This window comes from Cnephaeus nilssonii, assembly GCF_951640355.1.
Source record: "Cnephaeus nilssonii genome assembly, chromosome: 12".
Lineage (NCBI taxonomy): Eukaryota > Metazoa > Chordata > Mammalia > Chiroptera > Vespertilionidae > Cnephaeus > Cnephaeus nilssonii.
In genome coordinates, this window is record NC_137083.1 from 57,170,684 (window position 1) to 57,196,795 (window position 26,112).

The 26,112-nt window shown below is 48.3% G+C and overlaps 1 protein-coding gene across 2 annotated transcripts in view; it reads left to right on the top strand.

Moving 5' to 3' along the window:
• Window positions 1-733: 733 nt before the first annotated feature.
• WDR91 (WD repeat domain 91) overlaps window positions 734-26,112 on the top strand; it is a 28,394-nt gene continuing 3,015 nt past the window's right edge. The window contains exons 1-14 of one of the 2 annotated variants that reach the window (XM_079786213.1): window positions 734-818; window positions 2,162-2,341; window positions 3,127-3,333; window positions 4,941-5,024; window positions 6,272-6,402; window positions 7,418-7,583; window positions 16,572-16,727; window positions 18,587-18,780; window positions 20,106-20,256; window positions 22,116-22,210; window positions 22,328-22,496; window positions 23,653-23,761; window positions 24,563-24,675; window positions 25,825-26,022. In XM_079786213.1, coding sequence (XP_079642339.1) covers window positions 2,195-2,341; window positions 3,127-3,333; window positions 4,941-5,024; window positions 6,272-6,402; window positions 7,418-7,583; window positions 16,572-16,727; window positions 18,587-18,780; window positions 20,106-20,256; window positions 22,116-22,210; window positions 22,328-22,496; window positions 23,653-23,761; window positions 24,563-24,675; window positions 25,825-26,022 — 1,920 coding nt within the window. In that variant the 5' untranslated portion in view covers window positions 734-818; window positions 2,162-2,194. Of the gene's footprint in view, window positions 905-2,161; window positions 2,342-3,126; window positions 3,334-4,940; window positions 5,025-6,271; window positions 6,403-7,417; window positions 7,584-16,571; window positions 16,728-18,586; window positions 18,781-20,105; window positions 20,257-22,115; window positions 22,211-22,327; window positions 22,497-23,652; window positions 23,762-24,562; window positions 24,676-25,824; window positions 26,023-26,112 lie in introns of both variants that reach the window. The other variant, XM_079786212.1, reaches the window with a different exon arrangement.

The window sequence follows — 26,112 nt, forward strand, 5'->3', positions numbered from 1 at the left end:
AAAAAATTCAAGCAAATAAACAAAAAAAGGAAGTGATAGTTCCTTATAATCTCACCTTTTAGAGAAAAAAAGGATTACTGTATAATCTTCCTTAACTTTAAAAATGTATACACAAACAAATACACACACTCTCTGTGTTTTATTTTTTACAAGAAACTAGAACCATATTATATATACTGGCCTGAAACTTGCCTTTTTTTCTCCTAACAGTGTATCTTGGTTATCTTGTTTTGTAATTGATTAGTCTTATTTATGAAAGCAGGGTTTTGGGGGGAGTTAGAACTCTCTAATGACACACTTGGTTGTGTGACTTCATACAAGTCACTTTACCTCTTGGGACTCCAGATTCCCCCATTGGCAAAATGGGAGTAGGGCATAGAGGATTCCGTGATGTAATGCCAATGAGCAGGGTACCTCAGGCCCCTGCCCTCCTCGTGACTATCTGGGATGTTCTCTAAGGTCCAGCCCTACTTGACTTGGATGGCAGCAGCCACTTTCAATAACTCAGATGACAAAGCCGCCGCCAGCGGTGCCAGGAGACTCAGGAGAGCATTGCGTGTTCCAGCTGCTCCTCAGGGAGGGTGGTGATGACGGGACAGCTGGGCGGGGCTGGGGGCGGGGCTAGGGCGGGACCACAGGCGTGCGGCGCGCCGTGCGTGCGGGCTGGTAGGCCGGCCGCGGCGTGACTGGCACCCGCGCCTGGCCACGCCCCGTGCTGCCGAGGCCCCGCCCCGTCGTCCCTCGGGTGCCGCGGCCCCTAGCTAACGGCGCTCGCGCAGCGATGGCGGAGGCCGTGGAGCGCACAGACGAGCTGGTCCGTGAGTACCTGCTCTTCCGCGGTTTCACGTACACACTGCGGCAGCTGGAGGCCGAGATCAAGGCGGACAAGGAGAAGGGGTTCCGGGTGAGAGGCCGGCGGGCGCGGGCAGAGGCGGGCTGAGGCGGCCCTGAGGGAGCCTGGAGCGGGCTCTTCCCCAGCCCTGCCCTCTGAGGCGGGAGCGGCGCTGTCCCCGCGCCGGGGGCCTTCCACTTCTGCGCGTCTGCCCTCGCTTGACTGATGAGGAACTGGGGCCCCGAGAGGGGACCTGACTTGCCTCAAGTTGCCCGGCGAGCCAGGAGGAGCCTCGCGGAGGCTGGAGCCCAGGTGCCCTGGCTCCCGCGTCAGGGCTCCGTCCTGCACCCCAGCCTTCCAGCAGGTGCTGGCAGACCTTGGCCGGGATGGCCACGAGGCTTTCGGGGCTCAGGCTGGGTCGATGCTTGGCTTTGGGCAACGCAATGCTCTGTAGTTAGCTTCCGATGGCCCTGGGAGCGCAGGGGTCTGCAGCCCAAAATGTGAGCTGGTTCAAGCATGTGCGCTGTTTGTTGAAAAGGGCCTTGGCCAGCGGCTCCTTGGCAGTTTTGCTTCAGCAGTTGAGGAAGACCTCATTGCACAGTTTATACGTTATGTGTCCCCTGCTAAGACATGGTTTTCCGTTGAGAAGTTCTCGGAATTTATACGTGTCTGTTTGCTGACTTCAATGAATGTTGACAGGTGAACTGAGAGAGGCGGTGAGCTAGCAGCAGGAGTTGGAGGGGAGCTGGGAGACCTGGGTTCTTGTCTTGCCAGAATTACCGGCTCCTTAGTGGCAAAAGCAAAGCATCTCAGTTCTCCAGGCCTCAGTGTCCTGATCTGTAAAATGGGGGCGTTGGATTGGAAACCTTTCCAGATTGTATGCTAGGGTGGTTGCTCCTCCCAAGGAGGCGACTTCTTTAGCCGACACTCTGAGCAGCTGCAAGGGCTTTGGGATGCTTGGATGACTTGAAGGAGTCAGCCAGTGCAGCTCACCATGAGCCTTGAGATCCTGGAATAGTGGCGCGGGGAGGAGGACCGTGGAGATTCTCATGCTCTCTCTTGCCCAAGACCCTGACCCAATATCTCCTGCTTCCTGAGTCAGCGTTTTTAACACCCAAAATTTCCACACCTGCTAGAAGGTCAAACCAGATATCTAATATCAGACAATAACTTAAGAGCTATTACTTTAATAAGTTTTTAAAGTTCTCTAGATCGCTAACTTGAATTTTTATCTAACATCCAGAAGCCACAGCAAGAGGAAAAAGCTGTATTAACTCCGTGGAATGAGGGGAGAATTCCCTTCTGTCCTTCACCACCTTCTCTCACTAGGTGGACAAGATTGTGGACCAGTTGCAGCAGTTAATGCAGGTGTATGACTTGGCTGCCCTGCGGGATTATTGGAGCTACCTGGAGCGGCGACTCTTCAGCCGCTTGGAGGATATATACAGACCCACCATCAACAAACTGAAAACCAGCCTGTTCCGCTTTTATCTTGTCTACACAATTCAGGTGATTGTTGATTCAGGGATTCCTTGGTGGAAAGAGTTATCTGATCCAGAAATAGATTTTCTTTTTACTTCTAGAGAGGACTCTTTGTGTTACTCTGGGAAAGGGTGAAACAGTCGCAGTGCAAGTTATTTTTGACTGTTTTCCTAAACTCCTCCCCGCCCCTTTCTCATCTGCAGATCACATGACTTGTCTTCCTCATTTCAATTTCTCCTCTTGTTTTAAGCATGCAAGCCTGGCTGGTGTTTTTTTTAATATATTTTTATTGATTTCAGTGAGGAAGGGAGAGGGAGAGATAGAAACATCAATGATGAGAGAGAATTGTTGATCAGCTGCCTCCTGCACGCCCCTTACTGGGGATCGAGTCTGCAACCCAGGCATGTGCCCCGACTGGGAATTGAACCATGACCTCCTGGTTCATAGGTTGACAATCAACCATTGAGCCACACTGGCCAGCCTGGCTAATGTTTTAAAGAATATAAGTAGCTGGGTTAAAATTTGCATAATAAAGATTATAGCTGACCTGGGGGAATAATTAGATTGTTTGAAAATCAACTAGGAATTAATTTTAGGATGGCAATTATCATCAGGACTTCAGTTTAAACCAACTTCTTTGAAATTAACAAGGAACTTGAGAAATGAGTGATGATTTCCTTTATTTTATGGAGTTTGTAGATTATGTTTGGCCACTTACCCAGCAAGCTGATAGTCAAAGGCAATGATGAAGAATCTTACCTCTGGACTTCTGTCTCTTCCCCCTCCTTGCTGTCTCCTCTGTGTCTTGGCAGACAAACAGAAATGACAAGGCTCAGGAGTTCTTTGCAAAGCAGGCCACCGAGCTCCAGAACCAGGCGGAGTGGAAGGATTGGTTTGTCCTGCCCTTCCTGCCATCTCCAGACACCAACCCCACCTTTGCTACCTACTTTTCTCGTCAGTGGGCGGACACCTTCATTGTGTCCCTGCACAACTTCCTGAGCGTCCTGTTTCAGTGCATGCATATCCTTTCAGCTGCCTGGGGCTGTGGGCTACCCTGATGCATCCAGACAATGTGATCAGTGGCTGCTGCCCCTGATGCAATCAGTTCTTCCACAAAATGCCCAAGGATCATTGTCATGTGTCATGTGAGGCGGCTGGACAGATTGTGGTTATTTTTGTCAGTAGGCCAGGGAATCGTAAGTCTTAGTTCTGACACTGCTGCTGAAGTAATAGTTGCCATGGGGGACTGTAGCAGCGGTGGGGTGCCAGTGCGGGGCTCTGAGAGGAGCCCTCAAGCAGGTCTGAGGGCCTCTCTTCGCAGATACAGGGGTTGGTAGGCAGCTGCTGCTTAGTGACACCAGCCACCCTCGAGAGCACCATCTCTGAGCCCCCTCCCCCCATAGTATCACTTGCCTTTGTTGGGATTAGGTAGCAAATGGGCTGGAACTTCCTCCCTAGATTAGTGTTTGGGTCGCTTTCTCTGACGGTGACTTCAGTGTTCCTCAAGTTGCCAGAAAACAGCAGCTCTAAGAATGTCTGTGTGGTTATTTGAGAGAGAATGTAAATAATTTACGGCCTACCATATTTCCCATTTTGTCAGGAAATGCCTTTGGTCCCAGGCCTGGGACCATTATCCATTGCTTATGCTCCCTAGGCTGGGACTCCGGGGGCGGGGAGAGTCTGGTTTGAATGGGGCTGCCTGGTGAGTCACTGATAGATGGGGCATTGTGGGAGGAACATCTGCTGGTGGAGGTAGGAAGGGTGCCCTTTCCTCTTGCGTTGTGGCTGCTGTGAATTCTGCTCCTGCCAGCTTTGCCTTTCTTCTGGCCCTGCTGCTGCTCTGCATCCTGAGGGCTTTCAGATGAAACCAGCAGCGGGCTCAGGCCAGCGGTGGTTATGGCACAGCCACGTGGGCCCTCTAGGGAAATGGAAAATGTCACTCGAGGTCTTTTCAGTGCACGACAGTGCCCATTTGAGCCTCCGTTCACGTCCTCAGTGCCGAGGCCCTGCCTGCTTTGGGACCCTCCTCATGCAGCTGTTTGAGGTGGTTGGGGAAGACTGACACGCTGACCTACACTGTGGATGTTCACATGGTGGCATGTGGCTGTACACAATGCAGAAAGCTTTCTCCTCAGTCTAAACCTTTGCCAGGGAGAGGTTCAATTGGCAGGGGAAAGCCGAGTGGCTGACCCTTCTGCCTAGCTGGTGGGGCAGCTGGCAGCGTGCGCACAGGGCCTGGCTCTGCGCTCGCTGTTAGCTGCCTGTTGCCAATGCTTAGACTGGCTTTGAAGCCCACTGGATATGGCTCTTTATTGCTGGCATTGGGAGAGAACTCTCAGGGTTGGATTTATGTCCTCTCTGTGGGCTAGTCAGCAGATTGTCATGTGTCTGTAAGTCTGTCTGAACGAAGTCAGGCCAGGCCTGGCCTCGGGGGAGAGACTACTTCATAAAGCTGAGAAGAGCCCATAGCACTGAGTCTGTGCTCCATTCTCCCCCCGTCTCCCCGCCCCCTCCTGGCCCCCCGCCCCCCACCCCGTCTCATGTTCAGGGGTGATGCTGCTGTGTCAAGGGTTTGGGACGGTCTCTCAATCCTTTCCCAGGCAGGCTTATTCTTTAACTGAGTGCACCAGTGCCTGTGATCCTGAACTTTGATGCCGAGTGCCAGAGGACCAACCAGGTTCAAGAAGAAAATGAAGTTCTACGTCAGAAGGTTGGTTCTGAGCACACTTGCTTCTTGGAAAAGTCTTTTGCTTTTCATGTTTGAAATCAGGTGGAGGGCTGGTCATGCAGAGGAAAGCACTGATCTCAGAGGAAGGTGAGCCGCCAGAAGATCAGTTGGGGACTCGGGGGCGGTAATAGTCTCTGAAAACCAGGGGCAAGGTTCATATTTTAAGTCATTTAAGAATGAACAACATAGTGACAGTAATGTACTTTTTCGAGAGAAATGACTATATATGCCTTCATGCCACCTGGCCACTGACCTGTTTTTGTATGTCTATTTCATGATCCCAGTGCCTTTCCACATATATCCACACCTGTATTGTTTATAACCCAGATATCATTTACTTGTTCTGCTCAGCTCTATATTTCTCTAGTTTGGTAAAGTGACAGAGCCTAGAAACCCACATTTGCCTTTATATTTGGCCTGTTGAGCATTTATCTGTCCTTGAAATTAAGATCTCTTTAGAAACAGGAAGATTTTCAGAACAAGGAAGATTATAAACTGTTTAGGTTTGGGGGTTTAAGATTCTTGTTTTTTTTGCCCTAGCCAATTTGACTCAGTGGATAGATCGTTGGCCTGCAGACCAAAGGGTCCCGGCTTCGATTCCATTCAAGGCCATGTACCTCGGTTGCAGGCTCCTCCCTGGTCAGGGTGTGTGCAGGAGGCAACCAATTGATGTGTTTCTCTAACATCGATATTTCTCTCTGTCTTTCCCTTCTCTTCCACTCTCTCTAAAAATTAATGGAAACATATCCTTGGGTGAGGATTTAAAAAAAAAAAAAAGAAAGATTCTTGGGTTTTGGGTGTGTGTGTATAATTTTCTTCAGGCAAACAGTAAAAAATGCTGAACTTCATTTAATAAAACTTTTCCATGAGAGTTCCAGAGTCTGATTTGTAGATTCCCAAGAGCAAAGCAGGATTGGGTGGAGCTGTTTTTCTCAGTGAATTCAGGAGGAAGCAAGTAAAATGATAAAAGGGAAGCGAGTCAAATGATAAAAAGAAAAAAAAAAGGTTTTGTATATCTAACGGCTTTTAGTTTCTCACCTCACTGTAGTCAGGTAACAGCTGCACTCACCCATTTTTCCCAAACCACAGTGGGCAGAGAGCAGGACTGGCATCCTGAGACTGAGAGCCAGTGGCCTTTTGAACCAGTGAGGATGGGTGTTGGATGTGATGTGGCTAATCTTCCCCAGCGGGGTGATGTCATTGATGAACCCTGTCCCATCTCTATGCAGCTTTTTGCATTGCAAGCAGAGATCCACCGACTAAAGAAAGAGGAGCCACAGCCAGAAGAAGAAAAGGCCTTGGTCCAACACAAGTTGCCTCCTTACGTCTCCAACATGGACCGCCTGGGGGACTCGGAACTGTGAGTGTGTGCCCCGCCCCGTGGTTGGGAGGGCCTAGCCCCTTCCTTCCCTTTTCCCCCTGTGCTCCTACCTGGGCCCCCTGCTCCTGGAGATGCAGAATTTCCCAAGAGCCTCCTGCACTCACGGTGAATGCTTCCTCACTGAGTAAGCTCCCCTGGCCTCTGAGGTCCTCCACCTGCTGAGCTCTTCCAGGGACCTGCACATCCAGGTGTGTGCCACCTGGATAAATAAATACGACCAGTGTCCTAAGCCTTGTGACGTTGTTGTGCATTTGAAGCAGTACCTCGTGGTTGAAAAGATTGGCAATCACAGGTTGGATGCATTCCTCAGTAGAAGCATCATCCTGTGTGAGGGCTTGAAGAGGTAGGCAGATGCGGGGAGAGGTATTTGAGTGACATTAAAAACCAGCCAGCTAAACAGAAGACCCAGTTGATAATAATAACAGCAGTAGCAGTTGAAGAGATGTAGGCACAGAGCGGTCACAGTGAGTGAGTGAGTGAGTGAGTGAGTGAGTGGTGAGTCAGGACACAAACCCAGACAGTCAGATTCCCAACCTACATGTGGCCAAGCACTGCATCCAGTGAAACTGCTCTCGTTTCTGAGCTAGCACCATCTGATGGTAATAGAATGCACACCAAGAAATGGAATTTAGAAAATTTTAGCTATGTTAAAAAAAAGTAAAAAGAAACAGATGAAGTTAATTTTAATGATGTATTTTATTCAGCCCAGTATATCCAGATTATCATTTCAAACATGTAATGAATATAAACAAAGCATCTGAGCTTTTCCCGGGCCCTCAAAGGAGAGCCGCAGACTTCCCGTTGTGCCGGACAGGCTGCCAGCTCTCTTTGGGATAAGCAAGAGAACTGAGGATAATGCCACCTAAAGCCCAGGCGTGTGAGCCCGGCTCAGGCCCTGGCCCCTGGCGCTGTCCGCAGCCCAGCAGGCCTGTGCTCCGGCTTCTCCCAGGTCCCCCTGCAGCCCAGTGACCTTGTGTTGTGTGTGCCTGTCCAGAGCCATGGTGTGCAGCCAGAGGAACACGTCCCTCTCCCAGTCCCCTCGTGTGGGTTTCCTGTCCTCGCTGCTGCCTCAGAGTAAGAAGAGCCCCTCACGGTTGTCACCTGCCCAGGGCCCGCCTCAGGCTCAGAGCTCGGCCAAGAAGGAGTCCATCAGCAGTCAGGTAAGCACAAGTCCCGTCTGTTCTAACTTGCCAAAAGGCCTCTGACATCTGACTGTACCTACTTGTCAAGTGGAGATGTGTTCGCCTTTCGCTTAGGACTGAATTCTTGGGTATGCTTGTGAGATCCGAAATTCACATCTCATTCCCTTTCTTCCTCCCCCACTGGCTTTCCCCTCTTAGACAAGTGACAGCTCTGCTGGATGAAATAGAGATAAGAGCATAGTGCAGGGAAACCCACTCAATGCACTCTCCACCTGCCCACCCGCCCCCTCCAGTCCCACCTCCGGCCGGAATTACATGTGTTGTGGGCAGAAGGTGACAGGAGGCAGATGTGTGCGGCTGACCAAAGTGCCAGATCTCAGACCCAGGTCTAACCCATAGGGACTTCTCTCCTCCCCCAGCATGCTGCCATTCTGGCCACTGCCTGAGCTTCTCTGCCAGCTCTCAAAAGGCCCCAGCACTGGGCACTCAGCAGGTGAAGGGTGAATGGCAGTGAGAGGAAGTATGCTTTGAAAGGTCCCTCCCCTTTTCTGAGAGATTTCCTTTGCACTCAGGAGGGCTTGTGACTGTGATTTGGTGACTCAAGATTCTGGAATTTTGAATTTTGGGTGATATAAAGTAGTATATAGATAAAGAGTAAATTAGAGTGCCCTAACTGGTTCGGCTCAGTGGATAGAGCATCCGCCTGCGGACTGAAGGGTCCCAGGTTCGATTCCGGTCAAGGGCATGCACCTTGGTTGCGGGCACATCCCCAGTAGGAGGTGTGCAGGAGGCAGCTGATGGATGTTTCTCTCATCGATGTTTCTAACTATCCCTCTCCCTTCCTCTCTGTAAAAAATCAATAATATATATATATATATAAAAAAAAGAGTAAATTAGAGTTACTTCTGAATCAATGAATTTCTTGTACAGTTGGGATTTACTGATTCTGTGAAGGATTTTCACTATTTTTTTCATATATATAGAAGCTTGCAAAATGTCTTTTATGCCAGTGTATATTCCAAACAGCTAAGGGTCCCATTGAGTAGTTTTCCTTGCAGAGGTGGTCAAAATTCATTGCTTTCAGAAATGCCTGCCCAAGTGGAAGTTTTACAGACCCAGCGTTGCGCTGTATTGCTTGGGTAGGGACCCTTTCTCTCTTACTCTACTTGTATTCGCTACAGGTAAAGTGAGCCGTCATAGCCTTGCCAGCCTGGGCTTGATAACAGTTGCAAGTGGCACAGCAGTTTGGGGCTGCTGACTGCCTCCGGGAGTCAGGGGTCTGCCCCAGGCTGCTCCTAGGAAGAGGGGTTTTTAGCACAGCACTTGGGTTCAGTAGTGTTGAAGTGCCGCAGCTGAGCAGGACACTGGATAAGGAAGAGCAGGGGGCTTCCGAGTCAGACAGCTGCGCTTTCAGCTCAGCGCCTGGTTTATCATCCTTGCTCAGATTGCTTAAACCCCGGTTTGCTGGAGGGTGATAATATTAGTATTTACTCCCTCAGGGTCAGGGGCTCGGTTTATTGAGCTGATCTAAGGGCCCTTGGTATATACAGTACTGGACAGATTACAAGGACTCAATACATTTTAGTAGTAGTTGTATCTGTGAAGATACTGGCCTGCGTGGGTTCCCAAGTCAGTTCTGAGACCTAAAGTGCCAGCAATGCATAACGACTATAACCTTAGCACCCAGACATCAAACATCAGTCACAGTTCCTACTATGACTATTTTTCTTAAGTTCAAACTTAGTTAGAATTCCAGTTCTGTGGAGTGTGTTCGAGTAAGTTTTACCGTTTGCTTTGCAGATCTCTCCACTGTGCAGTATTTTATAAGTGTAATAGATGGCACAGGGAGTGTTAGGTCCCTTGGGATGTGCATGAAATTGCACAATTCAATTGTATTTTTAAAAAAGAAAGAGAACACAGAGACAGGTTCTTTGGGTGAAGCCGATGGCCTTGCTCTGTATGTCTTTAGGACTAAGTGTCAGATGGTGAGCTTGAAATGGGCCTGGGGTACACTCAGGAGATGAGGGTAAGACTGTGTAGTTTGTAGCAAACATTCCTTACCTCACCTCTAATATATATTCCAACAAAGCTTGGTTCACCACATGGTATGTTAAAACAAAAGTAACCCTCTTTCCGTTTCCTGAATGGAAGCCACAGAGGTCTACAATCTGAAACACCCCGTGTGTTGGGTCTCTCTCTTTTTTTTAAAATGTTTTTATTGATTTCAGAGAGGAAGGGAGAAGGAGAGATAGAAACATCAATGATGAGAAAGAATCATTGATCAGCTGCTTCCTGCATGTCCCAACTGGGGATGGAGCCCGAAATCTGGGCATGTGCCCTGACTGGGAAACAAACCGAGACCTCTTGGTACATAGGGTGATGCTCAACCACTGAGCCACACAGGCCAGGCAGGTGACTTATTTTTTATTGATTTATTAATTTGACTCAGCATTGCTGTTTCAATTCTAAAAATAACTAGTAGATTTGAGGTTCAAGATAATCAAATAATTTTAAAGTCAAAGGAAGTTTAAAGGTCATCTGAACCATCCTCCTACTGAGAAGAGGGGCGTGTTCTCTGATACATTGCCTCCTGTGATGAGGAGCTCACTGCTTGTCAACATGGGAAAGTTTGTTCGTTTCAGATGTTAGTAGAAACCTCCCTATAATTAAACTCACTGATCTTAGCTCTGCTTTCTGATGCTGAGTAAAGTAAGACTTCTCTTAGGACAACCCTTCCTATCTTTCCCAGGCTAAGCACTCTGTTCATTCCTCCCTCTCCATGAAACTGTTTGTACCTATAGCTTGATTTCTAGACCCCTCACCATGCTGGTCCCCCCCCCCCCCTTAGGGAAGGGCATTCTAGTTTTTTAATTCCTCTATTACAGTTAATGGCCAAATTTGAGTGTATAATTTGAGGTACTCTCTTACCAATACTAAGGAGAGTTGTATGATCAATTCCTATGATTTTAATGATATATTGTTTTTAACTCAATAGGAAGTGACATTGTTTTTTTTTTAAGGCAATATTGCTTTGTTAGCACATGTTAAGTGTATAGCCTTTTTCTCACTATTACCACACCAGGACTGCCTCTTTCTTTTTACTAGTAACAAATAAACAAATAAAAAACCATGTGCTATGTTATTAAATTAACAACACATAAAATGACTAGGCTTTTCTATTTTAAATAGTATTTGTATATATCAGTATAAATTTCCATTACACCAGCATTTGCCCACTTGTAATTAATTGGTTGCTCTAACTGTTGTCATTATTACTGAAATGTTCATAGCATTGTAGATGGCAAAGTAGATGGTGATACACTCTCAGTTCTTTCAGTCTGAATCTGGAGGCAAAATTTAAAACAACAAATGGAAGTGGCTATAAAACCCTGGTTTCCAGGCTCCCTCGGCATCTCTGGGACAGCAGCAGCCCCTGAGGGCACCTCAGCCCTAATCCCACTCCTTCCACACCCACTCAGTAAGCTGTGGGACTGCAAGGGGTTATTATAGAGATAACCTCTACTTGCCATCACATAAAGAACACAAAGCGGGCACAGACTTCGGTATTCTCAAGTTACCTCATAGCTACTGAGAAATCAGTGGCAAGTACAGGTACCGTGGGGGCTGTTTCCATGGCTCTCAGCTGGATGGGGAAAAGGGAGCCTTCTTGCCATCCTTCATTCTGTGATTTCTGTGTTCCAAGGGTCTGTCCTCTGGTGGCTTTATTTTGCTTCAGGGGAGATCAAATTACTGGAACTTGTTTCCTGCCCCATTTGGGTAACTGCCTGGTAAGCTCTATTCGGCCACCGAAAATTAATTTATAGCCTTCTTCAGAGTGAGGAGCCAGGAGGCCAAGTGATAAACCAGTGGTCGGCAAACTCATTAGTCAACAGAGCGGCAAACTGCGGCTCGAGAGCCGAAGCTTGCCAGCCACTGTGATAAACAGTTAAAAATCTCTCTCCTGAACTGTAGGAGACAGGTAGATTATTATTTTTCTTAATTTTAGATATTTATTGGTTGATTGATTTTAAGAGAGAGAGAAAGGGAGAACATTGATATATTGTTCTACCCATCTATGCATTCATTGGTTGATTCTTGTATGTGCCCTGACCGGGGATCGAATCTGCAACCTTGGCATAGTCCGTCCGGGTGGGGAACGTCTGGCCCACAGCCCGTGAAGTCATTTGGTCTGACCCTGCCAAAGTATTAGGGGTGAGTTCATTAAATGTTTGACCAAACATAGCAGGCTAATTTCTTTTTCTTTTCTTTTTTAAAATTTCTTTATTGATTAAAGTATTACATATGTGTCCTTATTCCCCTATAACCCCCCACCCCCCATTCATGCAGCAGGATAATTTTTAAGGTGATAATTTTGTATGGCCCACGAATAATGTTATAAATATCCAGTGGCTCTTGGCCGAAAAGAGGTTCCCCAACCCTGGCGTATTGGGACAATGCTCTACCCAACTGAGCTACCTGGCCAGGGCCAGAGACAGGTAGATTATGATAGAATATGACTGGATGTAATTTGGGCCATTGCAATGTTATATTAATCCAGTAGTTGAGATGTTTATGAAGTTTGTTCTTAAACTTTTGAATTGCTGCTTATGTCACAGTGAACTTTTAAGTTATGTACATTTGTAGCAAGACATGGGTTTACCTTCGCCTACTTATTTGAATGTTTTGTGGACAACTGCATTCATCAGCTTTTAGCACATTTTTTGTTGTTTGTGCTTGTTTAATAAATAACTTTAGTAGATACAGTTTAAGGAAAAGGTCTCTTTTAAGCAGGATGTGATAGCTCACACTTAGGTTCACGGTTCTCTTTGTATAAACTGCCCTGTCATTATAAAGGCAGCTCTTAATTTGTTGTAGTGCCTTTTGTTAATGCCTGTTGGATTTTCATTTTGGAGTCCTGTCCAGCCTGATGATATGCTGGACAGCTTCCATTCCAAATTCACTTGTGAGGGGAGCTCTGCCTTGCACTTCTTAACATTGCGCTTTCTGTCCGTGCTGGGGAAGCTGGGGGAGCTGGGGGAGCTGGGGAAGCGGTGTCAGCTGGGGGAATTGGACGTCCATCCAAACCTCCCTATCCCATCTGTGTGGGCCCACTGAATGGAGCACTCTTGACACCAAGCATTGAAAAGGAAAGGACACCATTTATCAGGCGCGGTGGGTAGTAAGGAGAGAACATAGCGCCTGTCTTCCCTCTGTAGCCTTTCCCACCCTGGTTCCAGGGGGGATTCCCCTGTGGTCGGATGCAGCTTTACATGGGTTCTTTCCCTTTGCTTCTCAAGTGTCCAGTTTAAAGATCTCTTGGTCGGGCTGATCCATCTGTCAAACCTGCAGGTTCCAGGCTTTCTGAGACTTCCTCACTTTCCAGGACCCCTCTATTGTAGAAAACAACTGCCAGCCCCGGACACTCACCTTCCTGCTACTCAGCACTGTTTATGTGGCTGGATTCCCGTGGCCACCTTTGGAGTCAGAAAACGTGGCCTCTGCTGCCAGTTCTTGTGTCTCTTCCATGAAAATGTTAGTTTTTGGAGATATGTATTGGAATTCATTTCTAATTTTATTTATTTAACACCTCTTTTTTTTCTTGGTAAATCAATCTAGTTAAAGGTTTGTCTATTTTGTCCATATTAAAAAAATAGCTCTTAGTTTCATTGATCCTTTCTGTTGCCTTTTTAATCTCTATTTTATTTATTTTCTCTCTTGTCTTCATTATTTCCTTCCTTTGACTAACTTTGAAATTTGTCCTTTTTCTAGTTCCTTTAGGTGTAAAGTTGTTTATTTGACATCTTTTTTTTAATATAAGTGTTTATTGCTATGAACTTCCCTCTTAGAACTATTTTTGCTTCATTCTGTTAGTTTCAGTGTGTCGTATTTCCATTTTCTTTGTCTCAAGATATTTTTTTATTTCTTTTCTGGTTTCTTCTTTGATCCATTGGTTGTTCAGTAGCATGTTACTTAATCTCCACATATTTGTGAATGTTTTAGGTTTCCTATAAATTGATTTCTAGTTTCATATCATTGTGACCCTTGATATGATTTCAGTCTTCTTAAATTTATTAGGACTTATTCTGTGGGCTAATATATGACCTCTCCTGGAGAATGTTCCATGTACACGTGAGAAGAATGTGCATTTGCTGCTTTTGGTTGGAATGTTCTGTAAATGTCCGTTAAGTCCTTCTGATCCAATGTGTAGTTTAAGTGCAGTGTTTTCTTATTGCTTTTCTGTCTGGATGATCTATCCCTTGTTGAAAGTAGGATATTAAAGCTCTCTTGTCTTACTGTATTGCTGCCTGTTTCTCCTGTTATGTTTGTTATTTGCTTTATAGAGGGTGTCCCCAAAAATGTATACACACTTCAACAGCTGATAATTCACTTAATTTTCATTCCTTTTCAGGTTTAACTGATTTGAAATAATGGGTGAAGCCAGACTAAGCTTTGAACAAAGAAAATTTACCCTAAACTGCCACTAGACTTTTTTTATGGGGATACATAAAAGATAAGGTTTATGGTACAAAATGGGCCACAGTTGACGAACAAATACCGAACGAAATGATTCTTGATGTTTGTGATTCCATTGCTTCGTGTTATCAGCAGTGCCTGGACCAGAACAGTCATCAGTTTGAAAACAGGCATTGACAAAAAAATTATCCATTTCTGTAGATGCTTTTAAATTTTGAAAATGAACTGTATGTTAATAAACACTGACTTTATAATCATTCAAAGTGTGGATACAGTTTTGGGGGGACACCCTATAAATAGGTACTCTGATGTTGGGTGTATTTATATTTATGGTTATTATATCTTCTTGATGAATTCACCCCTTTATCATTATGTAAATCACTTTCTTTGTCTCTTACTATACTCATTGGCTTAAAGTCTATTTTGCCTGATGTAGGTGTAGCTTCCCATGTGTTCTTCAGTCTGAGCAATTGGCCCTCTGGATCAGTAGGTATGGGAAGGAATCAATGGAGGGTTAGCACCCTTGGATCACATTCCAGGGAGTGGGCACACACACCTGGGGACCATTTGAGGGACACCATGTTTATCTCAGGACCTCTCTGTTATCAACTGTCTTGACACCCTTTGCTTCTGTAAGAGAAGCCTCCCACTTTCTAAAACTGTGGATCCTGCCCCTGGTTCCGTGGACCACAGGGGTAGTTTTCAGAAATGGCCAGAGCGCCGAGAGAAGGGCCTTGTCTTTGGGTATGTTATTTAGCTTCAGGATTATGACATTTCTTATCTTTTCTATTCAGTGTCGCTTTCTTCCACATGTTCCCTTCATGGTATTGCCTCCTTCAGGTTTCTCAGAGCATGGAGTTGCTGTCATATCTGGGTATGAGGTTCAGCTCTTTCAAGTTGTGCCTGTGTAGAGCAAGTTAACTTACCCTCGCCAAGCCTCAGCTCCTCATAAATAATGTCCTAACCTTTAAGGGAATGTTTGTAAAGTTCTTAGCATGGTGCCTTGCATTTGGTAAACATTCAGAGAATAATATATACTGGAGCTGTTATTGTTATTGGTTTTCTTCTTAGATCACTTCTTTTATCTTGTCTAAGAACCCTACTTCTCCCAAACAAGCCAGAATTTGGAAAATCAAGTACTTCCTCTAGAAGAAACACCTGTTACATGCATCAGTAGATAGCACTGGAAGTCACTTCAGTCAGAAAAACAAAACTAACAAATACCCTGCAGGCCAGACACAGTTAGGCTCAGTCCTTTAAAATTTTCTTATCTGTTCACGTGGCTCCAGGGTCCCAAGGGATCTATGCTAATTATCTTAAGTTGATTTAACATAAGACATAGACTTAACGTAAGAAATAGCAAATAGCAGAACTAGAGAGGACAGTAGACGGGGGAATCTCTCTTTTTTTAAAAATATATTTTTATTTCAGAGAGGAAAGGAGAGGGAGAGAGAGATAGAAACATCAATGATGAGAGAGAATTATTGATCGGCTGCCTCCTGCACTTTCCCTACTGGGGATTGAGCCCGCAACCCAGGCATGTGCCCTGACTGGGAAGCGAACCATGACCTCCTGGTTCATAGGTTGACACTAACTACTGAGCCACGTGGCTGGGAAAGGAGTCTCTTCTCTTGACTTAGGTCTTGTGTATAGGTGGCTTGCAAGGAGGTTGATTTGTATCCAGATCTGTGTAAAAAGGCAGGGGGGGGGCTATTTTGACCTCACAATTTGTGGGAATAAGGTTGGAAAAAGAGACCCCGGCCAGGTAATCTGGAAAGGGAATAAGGTGTCGGCTCTTTTTAAAAAGACTCTTGATTAAGAAACTTCTCTCCCTGGGAGTGGGGTGGGATTATTGAATTTATCTGCTCTAACCTTGGTTGACTTTATCACTCATGTTATGAAAAGGAGCCAGACGATGCCAGTTTCTTCTCTGTGCAGTTCCTCTTGTTCAAAGGTCCTTGAGTTTCCAATAGTTTCTATTAAGAATTTCTGGTTACCTGGTAGTCATTGCCAAATACCTGAGTATTTGTTAACTTTAGCTGGCTTAGTCAACACTTGACCCAAAGGGTTTTGTGTTCCTTTTTCTCCTCCAGTGAAGGGATTGTATATTGCATAATTTTTTATATTGCCCAAACATATTGTTGCTTATATATGTTTAGAACACCTAGCATGGGGCCTGACATGATCTCATCCCCCTTGACTAAATGTAATAGTTCTGATCAGATCAAGGAGACATATGGATACCTCCCTCTAGGTGATAGGGATAGGCAGGCTGAGGCGTGCTGGCCACCTGTCCTCATGACGGGAGTGAGAACAGAAAGGAGGTCCAGACAGCCTATGTTTCACTCATGACTTGGCCCACCAATGAGATGGTAACATTTTAATTACCTGCTTAGCATGGCAGGGGGGGGCCTTACCCAGGCGCTGTTGGGTAGAGAAGCCACTCCCTGGCCTCTGCCTGCTCCTGGCCCAGGGCTCGTGGCGTGAGCACAGACAGGAAGAGACTTTCACAGCCTGGTGTCTCGCCCTCAGACCACTAAGGCAAAGGACCCAGCGTGCGGACCCCGGGACGGGAAGAGCCTCTTCAGCGGGCTGGCCCCCGGGGAGTCCAGCTGGTCACAGCACCGGCAGCGGCGCCTGCAGGACCATGGCAAGGAGAGGAAGGAGCTTCTGTCTCTGACCTTGCAGGTATGGCTTGTCCTCAGCGTCCCAAGCACGCCCACGGGAGGGCCGTGGGAAATGACGGGGTGGTGCAGGGCCCACTCTGACCTCCCTTGATTTCTGCCGTTGTGTAGAGTGTGGTCTTGCTGAACTGGGCTTAACTGCCTGCACTTTGGTTGTTTTGTTCATAGTTTGCCTGACTGCAGGGTCCCTCTTTCTGCTGTAGCATTTTTCTAAACAGAAGCCATAAAATGCCAACTAAAAATGTTCCCACAAGATGGGGGCTGTGATTAAATTGGCTTGGGATCCCTTGCATACTGCGTTTTTCCCTTAGGTTAATTGTGCACGTTAATATTAGCATGTCACAGGCTCAGATTTGGCAGGACAGAGACCGGTTTCCCTTGTTTTAACCCAGAACCCCCCAGACTTGCTTAATCTCAGGATCCTTTTCTCCTGCACCCCCAGAGGCCCATCTGCTGGAGTTGCCTGAGGGCCACATAGTGTCATTCTGCGACCCAGGCCCTTGCCACACTGAGCCCTGGGACTCCCCTCACTGCTGAACGTGGGTCAGGTCTGCTCTTCTGGCAGCATAAGCTGCCTCCACTCTGTCAGACACTCGGGAAGCCCCAGGATGTGCTGCCTGAGTCCCTTGCCTGTCACCTAGTTGACCATTTATCTCCTAATTGGAGCTACTTACCTATTTTTAAAAATATATATATGCTTTATTGCTTTTTAGAGAGAGAGGAAGGGAGAAGGAGAAGGAAGAGAGAGATAAAAACATTGATGATGAGAGAAACATCAATCAGCTGCCTCCTGCACGCCCCCTACTGGGGATTGAGCCTGCAACACAGGCATGTGCCCTGACCAGGAATTGAACCAATGACCTCGTGGTGCATGGTTGACGCTCAACCACTGAACCACACCAGCCAGGTGCTACTTGCCTATTTAAAGGCATCAGAGGCCTGGTCTGTCAAGGTGGCGTGTGTCCTGACAGGGAGGGGGCACCCTCGACCCTCTCTCCCTCAGCAGAGCCCATGAGAGGAGCAAGGTCTCTAGGAAGGGGATGGCAGGAGAGCAGGCACCTGCCTTTCCTGGGCGAACTGGGCTCTGTTCTTGCATTTCAGAGCTCTTTCTTCTAGACCAAGCATGTCAAACTCAAAGGCTAACACGGGCTAAATAAACAAGGTTTAAGTTTCTGTGGGCCGCAAAAAAACGAAAGCTTCAATTTTCATAGACACGTAGGTTTATTTCGATAGAGACATGCTGAATACAAAGGGCTGAAATAAATGAGTGATCATTAAAATAAAATAATAGAACATTTTAATAAAAATTAATATTATTTCTTGAACATTAACTTACCAGACACTACATAACTGCACAAATTAATGAGCGTTACGCAAATAAACCTATTTTTCTTGTTCTTCGAAAGCGAAATAGTTCCTGTTGCGCACACCAAACAAGTCAGTCCAAGACTAATGATGTGGCAGTCGGCTGCTAAAATATTCGCTGCTGGTATTAGTGGAGAGAAATGGTGCACCTGCACGCACGTAAAGGAAATGAGTGCAACATGATTACAGTGATCAGTCATTACCGAACGTTGTAGTTCGTTATTAATAATTATGTATAGCAGGATATTGTAAAAATTAAGTTACAAAATTTTTATTAAAACGTTTCTTACATACCATTATATTGGCTGGGCCGCAAAAATATTTGTTGTGGGCCACATGTGGCCCGTGGTCCTTGAGTTTGACATGCTTGCTCTAGACCCACGATCACTGAGAGCCTCCTGCAGTGTGCTGCAGCCACGGATGTCCCCGGATGTGGCGAGTAGCTAGGCCCAGCGCAGACCTGTCACAGCTGACTTTTCCCTACTTTGCTTGGCACAGTGTGCAGAGAAGAAACCTGAAGCTTGTGGCCCCGAACCAGAGCCCTGCCCAGAGCTCCATGTGGAGGCGCTGGAGACGCTGACGCGGGCTGCCTCAGCAGGCCCTGAGGGTGGAGGGGTCCGCTCCGAACAGCCGTTCATTGTGCTGGGGCAGGAGGAGTATGGGGAGCACCACTCCTCCATCATGCACTGCAGGTGGGTTCAGGGGGAGGCGAGGCCCAGCTAGGGGAAGCGCTAGCCAGGTGGGACTGGTCTCCCTGGGAAGCTGTGTATGAAGGTGTAGCGGGCAGGAGGTTTGGAAAGTGGATTCCTGAAGGACCATTGTCACCCTCAGAGAGTCAGAGGAGGCTGGGCAGCTGCCATCTGGGTGTGGGGTGTCCTGCTCAGAGCTGCTGTAGCCCTCGTCAGCCTCTCTGAACTTTCTAACCATGGGACTCCGAGTTTTAGGAACAGTTGCCTTTTATTTGAACTTCCTAAAGCTCACTCAATTTTTAAAAAATATATTTTATTGATTTTTTTTTTTTTTTTTTTTTTTTTTTTTACAGAGAGGAAGGGAGAGGGAGAGGGATAGAGAGTTAGAAACATTGATGAGAGAGAAACACTGATTCAGCTGCCTCCTGCACACTCCCTACTGGGGATGTGCCCGAAACCAAGGTACATGCCCTTGACTGGAATCGAACCTGGGACCCTTCAGTCCGCAGGCTGATGCTCTATCCACTGAGCCAAACTGGTTAGGGCAAGCTCACTCAATTTTAATTTGCTTTATGTTGGTAATTTTATTTATTAAATTTTTTTTTTATTGATTTCAGAGAGGAAGGGAGAGGGGGAGAGAATCACTGATCAGCTGGCCTCCTGCACGTCCCACACTGGGGATAGAGCCCGAAACCCGGGCATGTGCCCTGACCAGGAATCGAACCATGCATGGCCTCCTGGTTCATATGTGGACGCTCAATCATTGAGTCACACCTGCCGGGCTATGTTGGTAATTTTAGATAAATACAGGGCAGGGCAAAAATAGGTTTATATTTGCGAGCACTTGAAACACAGAGTTTACTCTCCTGTTATTACTTATTGATTATTGTCTTATTTTCCAACTGTAAGCCTACTTTTGCCCACTGTGTACTTACCACTTATAAGTTTTTACTTTCACATGGTAAGAACATGACCTTTCATGAAGGGACCCTCACAGATGTAATGTTTGGAGGGTAGGTGGGTCCCTTGCTTCGATGGGCCCCGGAGCCGAGTGCAGGAGGCTCTCAATCTCCAGACACCGAGCACCCGAGGTCGAGGCCCAGTGTTTACCCCAGGGCTCAGCACATAATGGTGCTTCATAAGAAATGCTTGGACAAATGAGTGAATGAATATTTCTAGAACTAGTCCACTGGTCATTGGAGTGTAGGCTTTTCAGGATTGTTTTTTAAAGCAGTCAGAACATCAGAAAAGCAACCACCTGAACTAGCTGAAGAGGGGGATGGACTACGGCAAGGATGTTAACAGCTCCCCTCTCTCTTTTGTCTTAGAGTGGATTGCTCGGGGAGGAGGGTTGCCAGCTTAGATGTAGATGGGGTCATCAAAGTGTGGTCCTTCAACCCCATCATGCAGACCAAAGCGTCCTCCATTTCCAAGTCACCACTGCTGTCTTTAGAGTGGGCCACCAAGCGGGACCGGCTGGTGAGTGAGATGCCCCATTGCTTGCTCTGCAGTCTGCGAAGAATTCCCCAGGGCTGTCCACCGGTGGTCAGGCACCACCGGCAGCCGAGCCAGACCCCACCCCCCATGGGGACCACACAGCCAGGACTGACCCTATAGGCTCCTGTTTGGGGTGGGCAAGGAGGGGACAGGATGAATGAGAACTGAAATGAGACTGCAGTGCAACCTGGAGAACACTCCCCGGTCTGACGGCCAGGGTGCCTCCCTCTCTGTGGTGGTCTGGCTCGCTGCTGCTCTGTCTGGGGAGAGACTGGCTCACTTCCGGTTCTTCCCCATCAGTCTTTCAGCTGTCCAGATTCTAACACCCACACAGACATTCTCGGCTGCTCCCGCCTGCTGCTAGACCCCTCCCCGTGCCAGGCCCAAAGGAAGCAGCTGAAGCTGGTGGGGGATGGTGCCCTACTTGGCGGTTCCCACGGATCTGATGGCCTCCAGGAATAGTACAGTGTTATTTTTTCCTTCTGGACTTTAATGTTTGAGATAGACTTTGTAGTTAAGGAGGTAAAGTTGATTTGTAATTTTTTCTTTTCTTTTATTGCATTTTGAGGAGATCATAGCAGGCAACCCGAGGGGCAAACCTTGTTTTTTAATAATTTTGACAACTGCAGGCATTTTGCTTATGGTACAAAGGTGTAGGGCATACCCAGTGATAATTTGCCAAGTGAATGCTAAGGTCGTAATATAGCTGGTATTCCTGGGGAAACCCTCAGACCTGCTTCTGGTGCTTTCTTCTGGTGGTGCTCATTATCTTTGAAGCTTTTCAGCAAATAAATTACCGGTTCCTGAAGGCAAGGATAGCTTCTTCTATTTTTTCTGGAGGCCTTTACTGGCTCAGAGCCAGAGCTGTCCCCAGACAAGCAAAGGGGGCCAGGCCCCATGGTCAGCCAGGGCCAGCACCCACAGAGATTTAAAGCTGGGATTTAAAATGGAAAGAAAAGGAGGAAAGAACAGAGGGTCTCATTTCATCAGCCAGAACCTTTCCAGGTATGTCTGGGGTGATACATCTTTCCCATCCTCAGATTCCGTTTGTGGTTTTACTTCTGTTCGAGGTCAGCTCTGATGTCTTTATTTAATTTTAATTTATGTATTTTAAATATATTTTTACTAGTAGCCCTGTGCACGAATCTGTGCACCAGTAGCTCTCTGCAGTGCCTGGCCACTCCGCGCCCGCTGCCCAGATGCTCTCCTGGCCCAGAGGCCCATCCGCGGCCAGGCGTGGAACGCTTGCTTCGTTGCCGTGGTGATGAAGCAAGCATTCTGTCAGGCTGCTCACGCTACCCACTCTCAGCGGCCGCCCCCCCACCCTCCTGGGGACTGGGGACTCCGGGGTTGAGAGGACTGGGTGCCGCCATCTTGTGGCTATGGGCGCCGCCATCTTTGTGACGGAGTGACGGTTAATTTGCATGTTACCCTTTTATTAGATAGGATTCATTTCAGAGAGGAAGGAGAGGGAGAGAGATAGAAACATTAATGATGAGAAAGAATCATTGATTGGCTGCCTCCTGCAAACCCCCTACTGGGGATTGAGCCTGAAACCCGGGCATGTGCCCTGACTGGGAATCAAACCATAACCTCCTGGCTCATAGATCGATGCTCAACCACTGAGCCACGCCAGCCAGGCTCTTTATTTAATTTTTAAATGAGGTCCATTTTAGCCAGATATCACCTAAATTACCTGGATAAGTAGAGGGGGTCCCGCCCCTGCAGCCTGCCCAGACCTCACAGGAGAGGGCCTGGACCCCCACCACCACTCCAGTGGTCCTCCCTGACCTCCCTGACCTCCCACTATTCTTCACACCTCCCGCCCCTTCTCATTCCAGCTCTTGCTGGGCAGTGGTGTGGGCACAGTGCGCCTTTATGACACGGAAGCCAAGAAGAATCTCTGTGAAATCAACATCAACGACGACATGCCCAGGTGAGCTGGAGGCCGCTCCCCTCACTGTGCTCTGCAGCCTGGACCTTTGCTGGGCCTTTTCTCCATCTCATCCTTCCCGTGGCCGCGGAGTGCTGACCCCGCCCCACTCTGTTGCAGAATCCTGTCTCTCGCGTGCAGCCCCAACGGGGCTTCTTTCGTCTGTTCGGCCGCAGCTCCGAGCCTCGCTTCCCAGGTGGACTTCTCGGCACTGGACATGGGCAGCAAGGGCACGAACCAGGTTCCCGGCAAGCTGCTGCTGTGGGACACGAAAACCATGAAGCAGCAGGTGCGGGCCTGCCCCACGGGGCCTCGGGCTGGCCACACTCCGGGAGGGCACAGAGCCCGGCTCCCTCCCTTCGAGTCTCTCCCTCTATTTGCTTTGGTCTCCTCAAACTGACTTGTGAGGAAACATCAAAGTGTAAGTGTTGAAAGGGGTAATGCTCCAGTGGGTAGAGTGCCAGCTGAAGTCATTCAGAATTGTGCCACAAGTTCACAAGTCACCCAGCCTCCTACAGGGCCCTTGTGGCTTCGTTTAAATTTGTTTTATATTTAAAGACTTTATTTTTGAGCAGTTTAAGGTTCATGGCAAAATTGAGAGGAAGGCACAGATTTCCCGTACACCCCCTGCCCTCACTACCTGCATCCCCACCACAGCAGTGCACGTGTTACACTCTCTGAGCCCACAGTGACCGTCATCTCCCAGAGTCCACCTTCACTGCAGGGTTCGGTGTTAGTCCGCTACTTTCTGTGGGTTTGGACAAATTGGTAATGACATCATCCACCATCATACGGGGTATTTTCACTGCCCGAAAAATCCTCTGTGCTCTGTGTCCCCTCCCCTTCTCCCCACACGACCCCCACCCCCAACATCGCCCTAGAGAGAGTAAATGATGCGTAAACTCTCCTGTTTAAAGGGCAGCGATGCTTCTTATTAAAGTTAGTTTTAGTGCTCAAAAGTGGTGTGGCCTTGATGTTGAACAGTTTCCTGATGTTACTGGACCCTTGAAGGGTCCGTGTCTTATAGGTGGCTGTGTTCCAGGGTTCAGTTTGTGTCTTACTGCAGCGTCTGTGAAGAAGTTTTTATTCCCACGTGGAGGTCTCACAGGTGTCAGGGCCACACATGCATTCTTGAACACGAGGCCCTGCCCTGTCTGCTCCTCCTCTAGCTTCCTCATCTAGGCACATGCGTCTCACTTAGAAAAGGGCGCCTTTCTGAGCCCGCCTTCCCCCTCACCCTACACCAGGGGTGGGGCTGTAAGGCCCTCGAAGTCATTTGGTCTGGCCCTGTACACCATCGCAACTTAAAGATGGAATGTCAGTACTTTTTATGCTCTCGTGTGCCTCTCCCTAATCTCGGTCTCCTGTCCCCTTTCAGACAGAACTTGTCTTGAATTTTGGTTTATTATTCTCTTACATTTTAAAATTTAGTTTGTTTTCTCTAGCTCCAGTTCTCCCTGGATCCGGGGCCCATTGCTATCAACTGCACAGCCTTCAATCACAACGGGAACCTGCTGGTCACCGGGGCGGCGGACGGCGTCATCCGGCTGTTTGGTAAGCAGTCATGCTCGTGGCAGCCCTGGGTCCCTCCTTCAATGTCCTGGGAAGAGAGTTGGATTTTTGCCAGCTGGAACAAAAGCGAAACCCCAATTCAGTGTGCTCATAACAGAACTTAGCTTTGGTCAGCATCTGCTGTCTTCAGAGCCTCTGTAGTCACCTTGCACATGGTCAGTGTCATGGACGCAGGAGGGAGGGGTGGGGCTCAGCAGTCCTTCCGTCGTGAGGTGTTCTGTCTGAGTCCTCATGGCCTGAGTGAGACCCAAGAGGACCTGCGGGAGTAACGCCGTCCTGCCCTCTCAGTGTGGCTAGTTCCCTGTCCCCGTTAAGCATTAGCACAGTGCGCATCAGAACCATCGGCAGCTGCTTGAAGATCCCCATGCCAGCCTGTCCCAGGAGGCCCGGAGTCAGAGGGCCTGGGCTGGGACAGGACTGTGTCCTCAGCAGATCCCCTGGTGCGAAGTTACAGAGGCCTCCCAGGAAGGACGTGTGTCCTCCCAGACTTACAGATGAGCTCAGGCTCCTCCCAGGGATTCCTGAACCTCACTTTGGCCCCAACGAAAGAAGCTTCTATCTAAGGGTTGAATAGAAGATTAGATGCAGCGGAGGAGAGAATTAGCAAACTGAAGCAGCCAGCAACCCTTCCTCGGCAGGGCCCAGCTCAGCTCGGAGGGGCCCTCTGCCTCAGAGCAGCTCCCACCCACGGGGCAGAAGGTGGGAGGTGCCGCCTGCCGTGGGCCAGTGCCTCCCGGGAGCCTGGGCAGGAATCTTAGCATCGTCTCTGTCTCTTTGCCTCAGACATGCAGCAGCACGAGTGCGCCATGAGCTGGAAGGCCCACTGCGGGGAGGTGTGCTCCGTGGAGTTCAGCTACGACGAGAACACCGTGTACAGCATCGGCGAGGACGGGAAGGTAGGCGGGTGCAGGAACTTCCCTTCCCTGGCTTAGGCATCTGGGAGTCGAGAGAGCACCGGAATAGCATGGTGGGCTGGGTTTAAATTCTGACCCCACCTTTTACTCGCTGTGACCTTGGGCCTCCCCTGCCTCGGTGTTGTCATCTGTAGAATAGGGATAATAATAGTAACCAGTCTCACCGGATCTTCGTGAGGCTTAAATGAGTAGTGGGAGCTGCCATTCTTATGAAAGGGGGACCCATATCCTTCCTCCTGATTGTAGCAAGTGATTCATCCCACTGTACATGGAGCAGTGGGGTCCGGATTTGGGGCTGGATGTGCCCCATGAGCATGGATGGGTAGAGTTTGCCGGGGGTCAGAGCAGCTTCCCAGAAGCAGTGAGCAGAATCAAGTAATAAATGTAAAAAGGGAGGCGGGGAAAAAGTAAAAACAAGTGCCCTCTGTGGATTCTCTCTGGAAGGATGTGTGAGGACCCTTGGAAAGGGAGCTGGGGTGGGGTAAGCATACATGCTTTTCATCTGTGCCCTCCTGTACCTTTTGGATTTTATCCTGTCGACCTGTAGTACCCGTTTGAAAACAGTAATTACAAAATGATTTCTTCATTTGAAAACTGGGGGTAGGGGGCTTTTAAAGTCAAGCCTGGCTTCCTAGTTTTTTGGGTGGGATTTTCAATTAAGAGGTGGTCACACGCAGATAACCCGCCGCTGGGGAGGCTAAAGAATTACAAACGCTGCACTACACGAAGCCAAAGTCACAGCTGCACTGTGGTGCTCCGGTCATTGCACTGCTGAGATGCTGGGAGTACATTTGGAATTTGTCCTCTCCACTTTGGGAATTCCTAAGTCCGAACAGTCCAGTTGGGTTCTGACCCTAACAACAGTAGTGACAGCCACTTGAAACATTCCTCCTAGGCTCAGGCCAGAGAGAAAGTCTGGACTTCGATGTGAGGTTGCTGACCCTTTTTTTAGAATTTCTGCCCTAAAAAAAATGCTTAAATTGTGTTGGGAAGAGATGGGATTGGGGGTGGGGATGTCATCCCACTACCTCTCCTGGTGGCCTGCGGACCCATGGCCTCTGCTCTGGGGCCGTCCCCCTCCTCTTAGGCCGTCCCGCTGCTGAGAGACTCTGCTGTGCTTTGTGGTTGCAGTTCATCCAGTGGAACATCCACAAGAGTGGCCTGAAGGTGTCCGAGTTTGGGCTCCCCGCAGACGCCACGGGCCCCTTTGTGCTGTCAGGTTACAGCGGCTACAAGCAGGTTCAGGTTCCCCGGGGTCGGCTCTTCGCTTTTGACTCCGAGGGAAATTACATGCTGACGTGTTCTGCCACCGGGGGCGTCATCTACAAGGTACCTGGGGTGTGGTGGTGGGGGGGGAGCTTCCTCCTGGAGGGCTGAGTGTGGGCCTCTTCCCGCCCCTGCCCATGTGGCCAGTGCCGA